The sequence below is a fragment of the Brassica napus genome, chromosome A1, assembly GCF_020379485.1.
Source record: "Brassica napus cultivar Da-Ae chromosome A1, Da-Ae, whole genome shotgun sequence".
Lineage (NCBI taxonomy): Eukaryota > Viridiplantae > Streptophyta > Magnoliopsida > Brassicales > Brassicaceae > Brassica > Brassica napus.
Genome location: NC_063434.1, coordinates 926,140 through 943,254, shown reverse-complemented (window position 1 = coordinate 943,254; position 17,115 = coordinate 926,140). Strand labels below are relative to the sequence as shown.

Genomic DNA, 17,115 nt, shown 5'->3' with positions numbered 1-17,115 from the left:
CTGTTGTTATTGTATTATTATCCGAATCCAAAGTTGGATTAACTGTAGTTAATATTTTGAAGAAAAAAGATAATAGAAATGTACTCTTTTTAACATGTCGTCTACCTAATCCAAACTTAGCCTAAAGACTTGAGGAGGAGCATTGGTAGCGCAGAGTTGTCATGCTTATGCTTTGTATGCAAGTGAAAACGAACAGATATCAATCTGTAAACCCCCGACCGCACCAAACCGGTTTAGCCATTCCTTAACCAAAATCCTCCAAACCGTGTGCAACAAACTGACTCCTGTTTAACCCCCACCAAACATGGTTCGTATGTCATTATCATGGGCCTTTTCCTAACGGCCCAGTAAACAAAAACCGTAATCAATCATTTTAATCAAATTTTACCAAATCCGTGAGTAATCACTTTTTAAATGGTCATTAACCACAACCATTTATATTCGTGAAAAAAAAACAAAACACATTAAAAACAGCATTTAATAATGTTTAAAAAAAAACCAGAAAATCATAAACAGACCCTAATTTTACTCAATTAGGGAGAGTAATAAAAGCTACAACCACCCAGTAACAAACCGACACCTGTCCACCGTTGTCGTTTTCCTCAGCTAGAGTTTCTTCCGATGGCGTTGCATCGAAGCATAATCAGATGGTGGGAGAGAGCAAGCAAGCAAGAAGAAAGCGATAACCGAACTGATTTAAAAATCTTGAGGTTAAAGTAATCCTAATCAGATCTTTTCATAAGGAAGAAGCTAAAGCTGAAGAAGGAAGGAAAGAAGTCAACGACGATGAAGCTCTCTGCTCTGCATCAAAGCTACTTAAACCGCCGCAGATCTCCGTTAGATTCCTCCGTCGACGCCCCCTCGAAGTCGTTCCTCGCCGTCTTCTGGCTCGTCCTGCACTGCCTCTGCTGCTTGATAAGCCTCCTCCTCGGCTTCAGATTCTCCAGATTAGTCTTCTTCTTCCTCGTCTCCACTCCCACAACAAACCTCTACTCTCCTCCCTTCCGCCCCGACTTACCACCGCCGCGAATCGATCTTACTCCATCCAACGCCACCACGGCGGAGGCGAAGACCTCGTCGTCGCGCGTCGTCGTGGGGAGGCACGGGATCCTGATCCGCCCCTGGCCGCATCCGGATCCCGTGGAGGTGATGAAGGCGCACCGGATCATCGAGAGGGTGCAGAGGGAGCAGAAGGCGGTGTTCGGCGCCGGCGCGAAGGGGAGCAGGACGGTGATCGCCGTGACGCCGACTTACGTGAGGACTTTCCAGGCGCTGCATTTGAACGGGGTGATGCATTCGCTGATGCTAGTGCCGTACGATGTCGTTTGGATCGTGGTGGAAGCTGGGGGTGTGAGTAACGAGACGGCTTCGATTGTTGCTAAGTCGGGGGTGAGGGTGATCCACGTGGGGTTTGATCAGAGGATGCCTAACACTTGGGAGGATCGTGGGAAAGTTGAGGTTTTGATGAGACTTCGAGCTTTGAGGTGCGAGTCTTAATGCTTTTGTTTGATTTGTATTAGATTCAGGTTTATTATTAACTTCCAACTTAAAACTAATTAGGATAAAATGATTGCTCTTTTAGGCCTGGAAATTTTAGAACTTTAAGACATTTATATTCGGTTAAAGAGAGTTTAGTATGACACTTACACCTGATCGAGAGGGTTTATGTTAATTAGGTGATAGAGGTCAAGAGGGTTTATGTTAATTAGGTGATGAGTTTAGTATGACAGTTACACCCGGTCGAGAGGGTTTATGTTAATTAGGTGATAAATGATAATTCTTATCGACTAGAAATCTTGAAACTTTAAAATATTTATACTCTGTCGAGAAAGTTTAGTACGACGGTAGAGGGTTATGTTAATTAGGGGTTTAGGATTATTTAAGTTCTAGACTCTGATACTATATTAGATTCGGATTTATTATAGTCTTCCAACTTAAAATCAGCTGGTGGTAACTGGACTGGCCTTGACTTTTTATATATTAGTTACAGTCTTTTTGAATTTAAGTGGGATATTTTATCCCTAATAATTTGTTAGAAGTGAAAGTGATAATTTGTTTTTTGATGTGAACAGAGTTGTGAAGGAAGAGAAGCTTGATGGGGTTGTGATGTTTGCGGATGATAGTAACATGCATAGTATGGAGTTTTTCGATGAGATTCAGAACGTGAAGTGGTTTGGTGCTGTTTCCGTTGGAATCTTGGCGCATTCGGGGAATGCGGAAGAGATGGTTATGTCGATGGATAAGAGAAGAGAGATGGAGGAAGAAGAGAGCTCTTCGTTACCAGTACAAGGTCCTGCGTGTAACGCGACCGATAAGCTGATCGGTTGGCATGTTTTCAATACGTTGCCATACGCGGGGAAGAGTGCGGTTTATATAGACGATGTAGCTGCGGTTTTGCCGCGGAAGCTGGAGTGGTGTGGGTTTGTGTTGAACTCGAGGATTCTTTGGGATGAGGCTGAGAGTAAGCCGGAGTGGGTTAAGGAGTTTGGGTTGTTGAACGAGAACGAAGGCGTGGAGAGTCCTTTGTCTCTGTTGAATGATCCTTCGATGGTTGAGCCTCTTGGAAGCTGTGGAAGACAGGTTCTGCTTTGGTGGCTTCGTGTTGAAGCTCGCGCTGATAGCAAGTTCCCTCCCGGGTATATACCTTCTTTTGCTCTCAAGATATTAACTAATTAGTTCAATGTTCAAACTAGGAGTTAGTTAGTGATGTTTGGTTCTGTTTTTGTTATATGAGTGCAGATGGGTGATTGATCCTCCGTTAGAAATCACAGTGGCGGCTAAACGAACGCCATGGCCAGATGTTCCACCTGAGCCACCTACTAAAAAGAAAGATCAAATGTCATTATCCCAAGGCAACAACAATGTGGTGGTGATACCGAAGCACCAGCAGCAGCAACAGCAACGTTCTAGCAAAGTCAGAAAACCGAAACGGAGAAGTAAGAGAAATAAACACGAAGCTAAACCAACAGATACAGCAACACAAGTTTCTTCCTCCACTAAACATCATCAAGAAAGAAACTGAGGAAGAAGAAAGATCATTTCTACTATTTTATTATCATTCATTTGTTTGCCAAAGTTTTTTAGAGAAATGTCAAGAGATCATCTTATTCTCCTCCAGATACCGCAAATAGTAAGAATCAACGGAGAGGAAGCAAGAACAAAGGCTTAGATTTATGATGATGGAGCTCCCACAACAAAAGGGTATACGGGTTTTTAGGGGAAATGATGATCATTCGTTTATTTTCGATATATCTTTCTTTTGGTCTTTATAAAAACTTATCTGTATTAGTAACAAAGAATTGTTTGTTTCATTGTTCTTGAAGTTGCAAAAAAAGGCTTAGAAACAAAAACTTTGGGTTGTATAGTTTCTTTTGTAAGCATATTTCTCAATCCATTTCTGTTTTATCCCCCAATGAATCCACACTATGGACCTAAAAGTTCAAAGCCTCAATTTACTCTTCATAAGGAAACAATACATATGTATTTATATAGTATTTTCTAAAGAAATATTGGAGATGAAGACATTGGAAAAGATACCTTCGTGAAAAAGAATTGTGAAGAAAGTAAATACAAAACAGAATCATTCTTTTGTGAAAGTTGAGACAAAGACTGAAAACAGATTCATAACTGAAATAATTGAGGATTGGGCGGTTTTGTCAGAACATCACATGTCTTCTTTAACCACTTTTCCCCCACTCTATTAGATTTTTTCTTAGTACACTGCGGTCATAGCCTATAGGTATGTACTTTGACCACTATAAATAGGATTGAGTTAGGGTTTCTTCTAATTATGGGATTTTATTACGTTTTCAACCTCTATTTTCTTCGGATTAGGTTTATTTAGATGTTTTAATAGATATTTAGATGTTTTTTTGCTTCACTTATTTAACTAGTTTGAATTTTAGACAGGAAATACAAGATGTTAAACCCATTAGTGAACCAAAATTTAATCAGCTGACTAGAGTAAACCTAACATATCTAATAGTATGAATTTTGGCTTTACTACTTAATATGGGGTAATCAAAACGGATGGAAGTAAAATTAACCAAAATATCCTATTTGTATTTGTACTTTTAATTAAATAAAAAATTATATTATGCGATTTTAAACACTTCTTTGGAACAGTATTAGTTCAGTTTCTTAAATGAAAACCAAACAGTCGGTGAAACTCCCATGCTTCGTAGCTTAGCTGCCCATAAAAAATGATATCAAAAACCAAACAGAATTATAAAACAGAAACGGTCACCTTTAGTTGTACCATGTCAGAAACACTAGCGAGGCACTTGTGTTTCTTAAACCTTATCAAAAGCCACCACTTCAGATTGAAGCTTGGTTAAAGACACCTCTTTGCCTCCCATTTCCTCCAATCACCATTTTTCTTGTAGATAAAATTACTTTTAAAGTATAATCGTATGGAAAAAGGATCAAATGCAACGGTCAGGATGGGGCGCCGCCTCGTGATAGGAGGATCTGCCGTGAAATGGGAACATCGCGTCCACCCATTCATTCAAGATTCTTCTATATGAATCTTCAGCATTTTTGTTAATATATATATTATATATACATACAGAGCTCTGCAGATATATTATATCATCAACTATCAAAGAAGATTTTAGAAAAAAAGAAAAAAAAAACTATCAAAGAAGACCACACTTGATAGACGTCGCAAACGATAAAAAATCAGACTACACTTTTGAACCATAATGTAAACAATTTTTTTTTCGTTTTGATAAAATAGATAATTTTCCACTCACCAGAAAAATAAAACCATATCTTCTCGTGGTCTATATATAGAATGTAAAAATATTATATTTCTAACAGTGATCATCATATGATATTTCTATATATCTTTTTTTTTTATTAAAATACAGTATTTCTATATATCTTTAAGCAAATTTTCTAGATAGGTTTTCCCATACCTCATTAAACTTTTTCTAGTCAGTAGCGACTGATCTTCCAATTGTATTCATTGTTTTGTAGCTTCGTTCGTCCAATACATATACTGGAAATTGATGTAACGTAGATTCAGAAATTCACAGACATTCATACCTATTTATACGGCTCTCAAATCATAACTGTCACTATGCATGTCTGTGTATTTAAGTGTACAACTTACAAATACATATCTAACTACTAATCCTATTAGCTTCGACGTAAAGAAATAATCACACTAAAAAGATGCAGCTATTTTGTAAAAAGTTGATCCTCAGTGACATCATGCTGCATCGAATCACTGAAAGATTTAATGGTATTCACGTTCCCATGTGTTCGGAACTAAAAAGCTCACTATTTGCGACTCTGATGATATGTGGTCGGTAGCCAAAAAAACTGACGCGGTTAGGAGCGAATTGTTTGTTTCGCTATATACTAATGACGTTTTAAAGTCAAAAATAAACGGCTTACGATATGGTTCTAATCGCTTGAAAAATAAATGTTACGTATGACACATTTGCTGATATACAGAATTCAATATATCTGAATGAACAATAACTGCATAAGTCGTAAGCCATGACACCCTTTGAATATATTTATGCGACACCCATCTCGAAAAGCAAAGAGAAATTACAGACGAATGGTTTGAACCCCGTAGATCTTTGAGTTTGAATTGTATTTAAGCATGGTAGGATACTACGATGTTGTATTTGAGTAAAACTATTTTATGTATATTTATATTTACACCAAATAAAACTATTTTATATTTTTTAGATCAGTGAATTGTAATTTTTTATTCTTTTTTTTAATTGTAATTTTTTATTCTATCCGTATAAAATACTTATTTCTACAGTTAATAAAATTCTTATTTTTAAAATCAAACATAGATATCTCCCGGTCTATTATTGCACACAATATTTTTGAGTGGAAAATTGAAGATATTATGTTTTAATAATTAATTTCATTGATATTTCGGCCAAAAATCCATTTGAAACGTCCACTATCTTGCATGCTCATTATTACTTTTTATTATAATAGAAAAGCTTACCAACTTGAAATATTAAAATACCCAAACTTTGGTTATAAATAGTTCCACATTCTCATTCCTCAAAAAATCAAGCCATTCCAACTATCCAAACTAGAAAACCAACCAAACAAACATACAATATGGCTTCGTCACCAAAAATCCTCTCCTTACTTCTCTTCTACGTCGTCATTTCATTAGCCTCCAGTGATGAGTCCATCATCAATGACAACCATCTCAGTCTTCCATCTGACCGGTCGTGGAGAACCGATGAAGAAGTGATGTCCATCTACTTAAAATGGTCCCTGGAGCACGGGAAAAGTAACATCAACAGCAACGGTATTATCAACCAACAAGATGAAAGATTCAATATTTTCAAAGACAACCTCAGATTCATCGATCTACACAACGAGAACAACAAGAACGCTACGTACAAGCTTGGTCTAACCATATTCGCTGATCTCACTAACGATGAGTACCGGAGTTTATACCTCGGGGCAAGAACCGAGCCTGTCCGCCGCATCACTAAGGCCAAGAACGTTAACATGAAATACTCAGCCGCAGTAAACGACGTGGAGGTTCCGGAGACGGTTGACTGGAGACAGAAAGGAGCCGTTAATGCCATTAAAGACCAAGGAACTTGCGGTAATTACTAATCTATAACGATATTTGAGTATTTAGCGTCAATATTTAAACATGCTTCACATATAAATTTGTAAAAGTTCCCTAGACTTAACAAAAAAATTATTTTTCTTTTTGGACAAATTTAACAAAATTTATAAGCTGCTTTTTTGTTTAAAAAAAAAAATATATATATATATAGAAGTAAGTTTTTTTAACACTAAATAAATTCATTAATCTGAAGTCCAATATTAATATACAAACTAACTTTGTACTTAACATTTTGACCATGGCCCGTATAATTTTGATTCGGCCATGTATTAGATGGTATAGTGTCAACTTTCTCTTCTAGGAGTAAGCTTCCATTAACTTTATTATAAGTTTTAACAACGTAGATAGTCTTCTAGCTTTTGTGTTTAAATTTACAAGGGATATTGTTTCATCTTAAAACTAACACATGATGTTGTGTATTGAGTATTGATCTTAACATTTGTTTATTGTTTGTTAATCGACAACAGGAAGTTGTTGGGCGTTTTCAACAGCTGCAGCAGTAGAAGGTATAAACAAGATCGTAACAGGAGAACTCATATCTCTGTCCGAACAAGAACTTGTCGACTGCGACAAATCGTACAACCAAGGCTGTAACGGCGGTCTAATGGATTATGCTTTTCAATTCATAATGAAAAACGGCGGATTAAACACCGAGCAAGACTATCCTTACCACGGAACCAATGGCAAATGCAACTCTTTACTTGTAAGGAAAAGAAAAACAGAGTAAACAGAGCAACACTGTTTTTTTCACTGTAAGGTAACTGAAGAATCTGATTCTTTCGTGTTTGCAGAAGAATTCAAGAGTTGTAACTATCGATGGATACGAAGATGTTCCTAGTAAAGATGAAACCGCGTTGAAGAGAGCAGTTTCATACCAGCCTGTGAGTGTTGCTATTGATGCTGGTGGAAGAGCTTTCCAACATTACCAATCTGTAAGCGAACCAACCTTAAATAAACCGTGGAGAGGGGTTATCAAACCAGGTTTTGGATTATGAATAACCGGTTTGGTTTTTGTTGGCAGGGGATCTTCACTGGAAAGTGTGGTACGACTATGGATCACGCTGTTGTGGCGGTTGGTTATGGATCAGAGAACGGTGTTGACTATTGGAATGTACGTAACTCTTGGGGTACAAGCTGGGGAGAGGATGGTTACATTAGGATGGAGAGAAACGTGGCGTCCAAATCCGGTAAGTGTGGGATTGCGATTGAAGCCTCGTATCCGGTTAAGTACAGCCCAAACCCGGTTCGTGGAACCAGCAGTGTTTGAAGTTAACAAAAAGAAACTCAATAATCAAATTGGGATTGTTATAAGTTAAATTAATCTTGTATTATTGTTTGTATGTATAGTATTTCGAAAAAATTGATTCACCATAGGGATTTAATCTGTATAAATCTCTATGTTGGTCAATATCATTTCATTCAAAGAATATTTGCTTTGGCTTGATTATGTATTAAGAGAAATATAATAAAATGATATATTTCTCAACAGCATTGGTTTCGCTAGGACAAAGAAAGATGTAACAGGGTAAAGTGAGTTCAGTTAACAGATTAGGTAGCCAAGACAAAGATGTTATAAAGGATGAGAAACATCTGTCTGAGGCAAGAAAAGAAACATAGATGCAAAATTTAAAGAAAAAAAAGTACTCAAAATCAATAAAACTAAGCATTCATAAACTGTTTATTCATTGCCAATATGTAATTCACAACATATTTGAACATTTGATAAGAGTTTTCTGACCTGAGGAACAAAGCTTACTTTTTTTTCTTTCTTTTTTTTGAATGTTAAATTGGATTCAAAACAAAAAAAAAAACGTTTTTACAATGAATCACTGGTCTTAATTAACTGAACAATACTTATTGGACTATTAATGTAATAATGGGATTTTGTGGAGAAAAAACACATTCGAACTTTAAGGTTTTTATACACTGAAACAAGTTAGCAATGAGATCAAATAAACTAAAAAACAACATTAATTAGTGATTCATGTAGTGGAACGAGGGAGACTTAACAACATCAGAGCTAGGAGTGAATCTTTCAAGAACAGCCAACGACTCCTTCATGGTTGGTCTCTTCTGAGGAATAGGAGACGCACAGTTATATCCCAACTTCAAACAACCGAGGAGAAAGTCTTCTTTGCCAAGCAACTCACCGCGAATCGTCACGTCGACCATCCTCAGTGCATGGTGTCCATCCTCTACTGTCAGTCCGATTCCAAGCCCAACCTCTTCAGCTGAAAGGACCTTCCCCGTGAGAAGCTCTAGTAAGATCATTCCGAACCCAAAAACGTCCCATTTTGGGCTCGGTTTAAGGCTCCGGAAAGACTCCGGTGCGCAGTAAGGCGACAACGGGCCCAACGAGCTAGGACTCGGGCTTGGCGTGGGCCCGATGGACGAGAAGTCCAGTGAAGACCCCCTTGAACGCTTGCTACCAAAGATCCTAGAAGACCCACCAGCTCGGCTGTAGCTTGTTTCACCAGTGAGAAGCCTCTCGAGTCCTAAATCACCGATTCTGGGCTCCGTGTCGTGGCCCAATAATACACTACTGGGCTTCAAGTTCCCATGCACATGCTTCTTCTCGTGGAGATAAGCTAGCCCACGTGCTATGCCTCTTGCTATCTTAAGCCGAGTTTCCCACGGTAGATGATACGGCGAAGAAGCCCCACCTCCTTTCCCTGCTCATCAAATACAATGGAACTTAAGCGTATTTTAGAGTTGTTCAAAAAAAAAAGCGTATTTTAGCAAACGACGAAACGTTATAAAACTCACGGTAACGGGGGTTAACGAGGCTGCCGTTAGGGACAAAATCGTAAATAACCAGCTTCTCGTCTATACCCCAATAGAACCCACGGAGTCTAACCAAATTCGGGTGAACCAGCTTCCCAATCGCGCGAATATTCGACTCGAAATCCTTAAACCGGCGCTGAGTCAAACCGGTCTCACCTAACCGACGAACCGCGTAAACCGTACCGTCTTCGAGAACGGCTTTATACATTATACTCGACCCCCTGGCGCCTAGAATATAAGCAGAGGCCTTGAGCAGAGTCTCGATCTCCATCTCCTTCTCTCCATCAACGGTCACTAACGTCCCTTCGCTATCTCTCGACCGTTGATCCGCATTGTAACCGCTTTCTTCGTCAGACGGCGTCGTTTCGGGGTCTTTACGTAGACACGACCATTTCGTGAATCTTCTTGACTCGTCTGGTGAGGAAGAAGAAGAAGAAGATGGTGATAACGTAATCGTATCTGTTGTCTCTTCTCGTTGCTTGTCGTTGTTGTTGTTAGCAATGTTCTTCTTGCGTCTGTAGATGTAAAGGAAGATCACGGCGAGGATTCCGATACCGGCGATATCTCCGATGACGATCCCGGTTATGACTACTGGACGTAAACCGGTTCGGGGAGTCCGGTTCGTTTGTTGCGTTGTTGGATTGGTAACCGGGTTTGAGCTGATTGTGTTCGGTATGGCGGCGATCGCCGGCGTCGACGTCGGTGAATCGGCGTCGGAGATGGTTGACGGTGAAGACGAGATGGGACACGGGTCGCCGCATAGACCCGGGTTTCCTGAAAAGAAAATTGATTTCTGGTTAAGGAAAACCGGAGAATCAGGGATTGAACCGGTTAAGTTGTTGAAGGAGAGATCAACGGTGGCGTTAATGGGGAAATTAGCACCGATCTCCGGCGGTATTTCGCCGGAGATTTGGTTGAACGAGACGTTCAAGTAACGGAGACTATTTCCGCCGAAGTCCGGCGGTAGCGAGCCGTTGATCAGATTCGACGACAAGTCTAGAAACTGAACGTCTCTCCACCCGCCGGGAATCTCGCCGGAGAAGTAGTTGCTCCGCAGCGAAACCGCCGTTAAGTTTCTAAGCGTCACCAAGTTAGCTGGTAACTTTCCCGCCAAGGCATTGTCCGAGAGGTTAAGCGTTTGGAGGCTGTGAAGATCGCCGATCGAGGCAGGGACTTCGCCGGAGATCATGTTACCGGAGAGGTCGAGTGACCGGAGCTCCGTTCCGTTGAAAAGCGAAACGGGTAACGGCCCGTTGAAGGAGTTGTTGGAAAGGTCAAGGCTTTGGAGGGAGCGGAGAGAGCCCAAATCGGAATGGATCGAGCCCAAGAGGTGAGAGTTGGGGAGAGACAAGTTGATGACTTTGGAGTCGTTGTTGCAAGAGACTCCTCTCCAAGAACATGGAGTCTCGTGGCTGTAGTTCCATGTCTGTAAGAGAGAGAGAGGATCAACGAGGACAGAGGACTTAAAGTTCATCAAAAGCAATCCATCAGAGTTTAAACCGGAGGAGCCCAAAACAAAGCAGAGAAAGAAGAAGAAGAAGAAAGCTGTAATTAATTGCATTTTCATGGCTTCATCACTGTTGTGAAAGAGAGATAAGAGAGAGAGAAGGTGTGAAGAGAGTTAAAGATAGAGAGAAACAGCTCACGTAACCAAACACATTACCCTTCTTGCTCTCTAAATGCTATCTCTCTGTCTCTGTCTGCAGGAAAAAAAGACCGCAGAGTTTCTTTAAATTCTATAATCAATACGAATACACACTTCTTGTTGCAGTCTTCTTCATTTATTATATAAAATCTGTTCCCTTTACAACTAATATTTGTACTTTTTTCTCTCTCTTTCTTTACTGAACCGAAGAAGCTGAGTAGATTCTTAGGATTAGTAAGCTACAAGACTTTATATAATCTGCAGTTACAGTTTTTGCTCAAAGTTGTAACGTTTTCATTTTACTTTTATACACAGATTCTCATTCCTTCTGTGTTTAGAGTTCACACAGCCAGGCCAATATAGCTCGTTTTGGTTCTATTTTACTTTTAGAAGTAAGGCATGCTCTGTTTTTGTTTAAAGAATATGGTTACCATGTCTCTGCTGTCTTCCTTTTTATGGGGATTTATTTTGTTTATGGATGCTTTATTTTCTCTCTGGATGGCTTTCATGTGTACGAAATTATGATTGTCTACAAGCAATATGATTAAGGGGGTGACTTGTTTTCCCGCTACCACCCGCAAACGCATCTTTTGCGGTTGGTAGCGGTTGTCGGCGGTTTGCAACAATCACTCAAATCGCTCTAAACTGCTTCAAACCGCTCCGAATCTCATAAATTCAAAAGCTGGCTCCAGCTAGCGTTTGCGGCTGCGGGCGGTTGCGGGAGAGTAAAATTTTTTTTTTTTTTTTAAAAAATATATATACAAAAGTAAAAATATTTAATAAAATATTTAAAATTGAAATTATAAAAATATTAAAATATATCTATTATATTTTAATTAATATTATAAAATTTTATAATAAAAAAAATTTCAATAAATTTTCAAAAATTAAAATTATAACATTCTAAATATAAATTTTATATTTATTATAATTTTATGATTTTTGATATTTTTATAATTATAGTAAATGTAAATATTGTTAATTTATTATTTGACTGTTACCGCATTTGGTAGTTAACCAGTCATAAGTCACCCGCAAACGCACCAATTTTTAACCGCAGTACCAGTCGTATAAATCTCTTAAAACCGCTAGAAACCACAACCGTCCGCATCCACAAACTCCCTCAACCGCAACCGCAATCCCTGCGTTTGAACCAGTCAGACTCTAAGTAGAAAACTAAAAGGATTATATGGAGAGAAAATGGAATACTCCAAATTCAAATATTATAAAACTGCTGCACTTAAAGTCTACTAGTCCATATTATCTGCCAAATATATTAAATTTGCTTTCTTAAGCAAGGAATTGCCTGAGTTTAAAATTAACTTTTGAAACTTATAAATAAATCAGCTAATTTATCATTTAATACATCTATAATTTTTTTAAGTAGAATTGATAGATTGAGATGCAAAGACTGGAAAATTGGTCATTTGTGGAAAAAAAAAAAGAAAAAGAAAACTGGCCATTGGCCTAATTCCCGTATGAATTATGTTAATTTATGTCCATTCAAACTTATTGTTTTACGATAACAAATTACAACATATCCAAACATTACATTTAATATCATTAATATTCAATACCTACATTACATATCTTAAAAGTTTCGGATATGTTAAATTTTGTGTTAGCACAAAGTGGGTAAATTATATTTATGGCATCCCTAAAACAAAATGTGTAAATATGGTTTCAATAATTGGATTCAAGGGTGCCACACGTGGTCCATAACCCATCATTCTAGTCTCTTGCGATTCATTTCTCATTCTCGATTAATTATTTTTAAACAGTTTCTTTTGTAAAGTTGGAGGTGATCTTTACCCACTTCTGGATAAAATACAATGTTTAAGTTGAAAAAGATTTAAAAAGTTGATAAGATACACTTTAAGTCTTTAATTATAACGAATCCAACAGTAAAAGCCACAAACCCAGCCTTGTTAGTTTGTGGTGGGCCACTATTTTTCATTATATCTTCTGCTCGGACTTTAGAAACTGCACCCAAGATTCCCAAGTCTAAAAGACTACAATTAAATGACATTGAGAAAAATTCCTAACTAAATAAATTTAGAGCGGGGATTCTTTTTTTTAGTTAGATTAGGGATTCAATATGTTAAATATTAGTCTATTTTTGTTTGGCTTTGAGCATTTTTTGCATTTAGATTATAGATATCTAAACGTAGTATTTCATTATTTCGTTTGCAAAAAGCAAAATTTTGATATATTTATGCAGATTAAAAATAATAACATATATTTCAAAAAAGTTACAATATTGTTTTAATGCATAGATGTATCATGAACTAACATATAAATATTGTCAGAGAGGTTTTGAACCTTTGTTGTTTCTGTTTCTTTAGAATAACGATTTTATTGTGATTTGTCCCTTGATTTAGGGAGCATACGAAGTTTTACTAAATTAATTAAAAAGAACAATAGAAGGATGTCCATGTACCTTAAAAAAGTTTAGAATACATTAATACAAATGTAGAATGTGGTTATAAATTTTAAAATAACACTAAAGATTATAGGCTTCAGTATAATAAACTCTCTTCGTCCCTCTATTTAGGGAGCATATGAAGCTTTTCGGTAAATGGTTTAATATACAGAAGTCTATAATTTTTAGTGTTGTTTTAAGATTTCTAACCATATTTTACGGTTGTATAATGTATTATAAACTATCTTTCATGGTAAATGAACGTCGTTCTATTTTTTATCAATTAATTTAGTAAAATTTCATACTCTAATTCAGTGGACAAACCTCATTAAAATCATTATTTTAAAAAAACGGAGACAATAAAGATTCTAAATCTCTCTAACTATTATCATATGTTAGTTCATGATACATTAAAAAATATTGTCATAAATTTTGAATTTTTTTCAAAATCTATCATGTGTTAACCCTATAAAATAATGAATTCGTACTAGTGTACATCGTTGTAAAAGTAAACACACACAAAGTGAAGAAAAATTTAAGCATGAGCTCAACTAGGGGTGGGCGTTCGGGTACCCGTTCGGGTTCGGGTCGGGTATTTCGGATTTTCGGGTATTTCGGTATAGAGGTGTAGAACCCGTTCGGATATTTCTGTATTTCGGGTCGGGTTCGGGTATTTTTAGTTCGGATTCGGTTATTTTGGATCGGGTTCAGATATTTAGATTTTGAAAAAAAAAAAAATCATTTCTCAAGTTTCTTGTATTTAAAAATATAACTTTCAGTTAACTAAGTTTTTATTTATAATAGATTGAAGGGTTAATAGATTTGGACATAACATTTTAAAACTAAAAAGACATTAATTTAGTTATTTTTTAAAAAAAATTTAGATGTAACTTTTTGTTAATTTTTGAAATAAAAAACTTGACATGTATTTTTTAAGTGAGTAGCAAATCATTTTTTCCGTAATTGTATGTACATCATATGAACTTAAAGTATGAATAGTATCAATATAAATATTTTATATAAAATGAGAGATGTAAACTAGAAATATAAGGTTAATTATACATATGTTCGGTTATCTTCGGATATCCATTCGGGTTCGGGTATTACCCGTTCGGATTCGGGTATCCAATCTCTCCTTATTCAATACCCGTTCGGGTATTTTGTTACTTCGGTTCGGATTTCGGTTCGGGTTTTTCGGATCGGGTTCGGGTGCCACTTCGGATATCGGGTAAAGTGCCCACCCCTAAGCTCAACTTAATGAAACGTTTAGGGGCCGAAGTATGTTATATGGCCCTTAAAGGCCCAATCGTTCATTTTAAACATGAAAATGTTGTGGTTTTAGCCTCAACCTGAATGGAAACATTATAACCACACCCTAACTAATAGCCAAGTTTTCACACAAAAAAAAAAACTAATAGCCATTCAGTGTAATCTATTAGAAGAAAATTGTAGATATACTTGGGAGGACGTACGATGACAGGTAACCAAACAAGAACTGCCCACAACATTGGGCTTTTCGAGCTCACGCTGATTTTTTTTTCCAACAAATGGAATTATTCCAAAGGAGCAAAATAGTTTCAATACAAGAGCTAACGGAAGAAATCGAACATTCTCCAAACATAGAAGCTTACATGAAATCGGCTCACACTCTTCTCTTCGCTTTTTCCTTTTTTTATAACCAATTTACTCTTATTCCTAGCACTTACAAAAGTTTATGGTTTATAACAAAAACGTAAATTGTTCATTAATTATATGAATGTTAGCTTTGGCCAATGACGACATTCGACAATGTCATTGTCAGCTTTATTCTCAAATTATGTATAATCTATTTCGTAAGTGGACGATTTGTTTAGCAGTGGTCGTAAAATTCTTAGCTACATGAGATGCTTTTTTGTCGATAGCTAGTGCGATGTTATTTTTTATTCAAGTCTCATGCGCTGTAGATTTTGTAAAATGTTTTGCCTTATATAATTTGTTTTGATACCACGAAAATATAACCAGTCATTTAAAAAACTAATAAAGATTGTATTTACTTCAGTAAAAAAAATATTGTAGCTACGATCTGTTTTTAATAGAAAGACTCAAACCCTGCCTATAGTTAAGTATTCGAAACGCGATTTGGAATCGCTAAACGAAGTCCATACTTTTGGTAATAGGCTGATATTAGTGATGCATTAATGTGCAACAACTATATATCTGTAATAAACTGATCTTTTGTGAATCTACAATGATGCAATTAATATAATAACGATAGTCTACTATCTGTATCGCACAGTGATGTATGATGGATCACTAACCTTGGTATATCGAATAATATATAAGGGGTTCTTTATGAGCTACTTCGACCCGAAGCATTCTTCGTTTGGTTTTGTATAAAAAGTAGCTAAAAAAGGTAAACCAAATAAGCTAAAATAAATAAAGTGAGGCGATAACGACTCATACGGCGTTAGATATTGCGATAAATATCATTCTAATGTACTTTGTTGGCATTCAGATCTTGGAAGATATCAACATTTCAAATTTGAAGCTATTTCATAATTAAACGTTACAAATAATGCTTAGACTTCATGTGCTATTCCAGTTACGTTATTCAGACCAGCGCGCCTAGTGTCTAATAATTTCGATTCGAGATTTGTTAAAGAAAATCCTATTTATATTCGTGTTTGCATCGTTAATTTCACCAACAACAAAAAAAATGTAATCTCGATTTTATAAGGTATTTAGATGCATTATTGATAAGCCACGCTTGTCTTGAACTGAAACTAGCGTAAAGAATCACTCGTTTAATGGTATTTTATCAAGGTTATTACAAACTGCGAATTTTCCATCTTGTTCTTGCCATGAATCAATCATGAGGAATCGTGAACAGTCTAATCTTTAGCGACACATACGACAAGTGTCAATGGATGATGTGATGATGTGCGCATGTGTTCCACGTGCCTTTTTGCCAACGGAGCAATAATGCAAAACAGACGCTCTGACTTTGGGGGAAAGAGATTGTAAAAAAACAATAGTGGCCGGTGTGGATGGATTCTCTGTTTTCTTTGACCGCAGAGAAAGAGATTGTAAAAAAACAATAGTGGCCGGTGAGATTAATCTGATGCGTATCGAGGTTAAATTATTACTCAGTTTATCCCAAAATTCAAAATTACCGTTTATAACATTTTACACGCGAACCTAATTGAAAGAAAGTAGCAGAAGTTATCATGTGTAACTTTTAAAAGATAAAAAGAAATTTGTCACAAGACTAGCAGAAAAAAATAAAGCAGTCACAGTATTTTCAATCTATTTATATTCTAAAGATTCCTATCATAGTATAAACAATAAAAATAAATATAAATATAGTATTCATCTATTTATAGAAAAATATAGAATTTTCTATTATATGAACGTCGCAACAAAATAAAATTTTATTTTTATTTTTAAAAAATAAAGATCTCTAAAATAGAAATGAATTGAAAATGTTCTACTTAAAAAGGATTAAAATGATTTTAAAACATGAGTATTGCAGAATTCTTAAAAACGTTTTAAACATATTATAAAATAATAAATATTAAAAACTTAGTATTGGAGGTGATCTAGCGTATTTAAAGTTAAACATATCACTACGGTTGATAATAGTTTCGGAGGACAACA

At 36.5% G+C, this 17,115-nt stretch overlaps 3 protein-coding genes across 3 annotated transcripts; 2 read left to right on the top strand and 1 right to left on the bottom strand.

Annotated features, from left to right (window-relative positions):
• The first annotated feature begins 594 nt into the window (after positions 1–594).
• On the top strand, positions 595–3,413 carry LOC106439348 (beta-1,4-xylosyltransferase IRX14). The gene is made up of 3 exons (XM_013880808.3): positions 595–1,484; positions 2,073–2,636; positions 2,740–3,413. Exons 1-3 carry the CDS (start codon positions 787–789, stop codon positions 3,020–3,022), a joined length of 1,545 nt encoding a protein of 514 aa, XP_013736262.2. The 5' UTR covers positions 595–786; the 3' UTR covers positions 3,023–3,413.
• A 2,620-nt stretch (positions 3,414–6,033) lies between these two features.
• On the top strand, positions 6,034–8,116 carry LOC106426828 (cysteine proteinase COT44). Its single transcript, XM_013867558.3, has 4 exons — positions 6,034–6,601; positions 7,096–7,331; positions 7,420–7,560; positions 7,650–8,116. Exons 1-4 carry the CDS (start codon positions 6,100–6,102, stop codon positions 7,893–7,895), a joined length of 1,125 nt encoding a protein of 374 aa, XP_013723012.2. The 5' UTR covers positions 6,034–6,099; the 3' UTR covers positions 7,896–8,116.
• A 407-nt stretch (positions 8,117–8,523) lies between these two features.
• LOC106439523 (probable LRR receptor-like serine/threonine-protein kinase At4g37250) lies at positions 8,524–11,099 on the bottom strand. The gene is made up of 2 exons (XM_013881028.3): positions 9,395–11,099; positions 8,524–9,300 (listed from the first exon to the last, which is right to left on the bottom strand). The coding sequence occupies exons 1-2, from the start codon at positions 10,977–10,979 to the stop codon at positions 8,603–8,605; spliced, it is 2,283 nt and encodes a 760-aa protein (XP_013736482.2). The 5' UTR covers positions 10,980–11,099; the 3' UTR covers positions 8,524–8,602.
• Between the last annotated feature and the right edge of the window lie 6,016 nt (positions 11,100–17,115).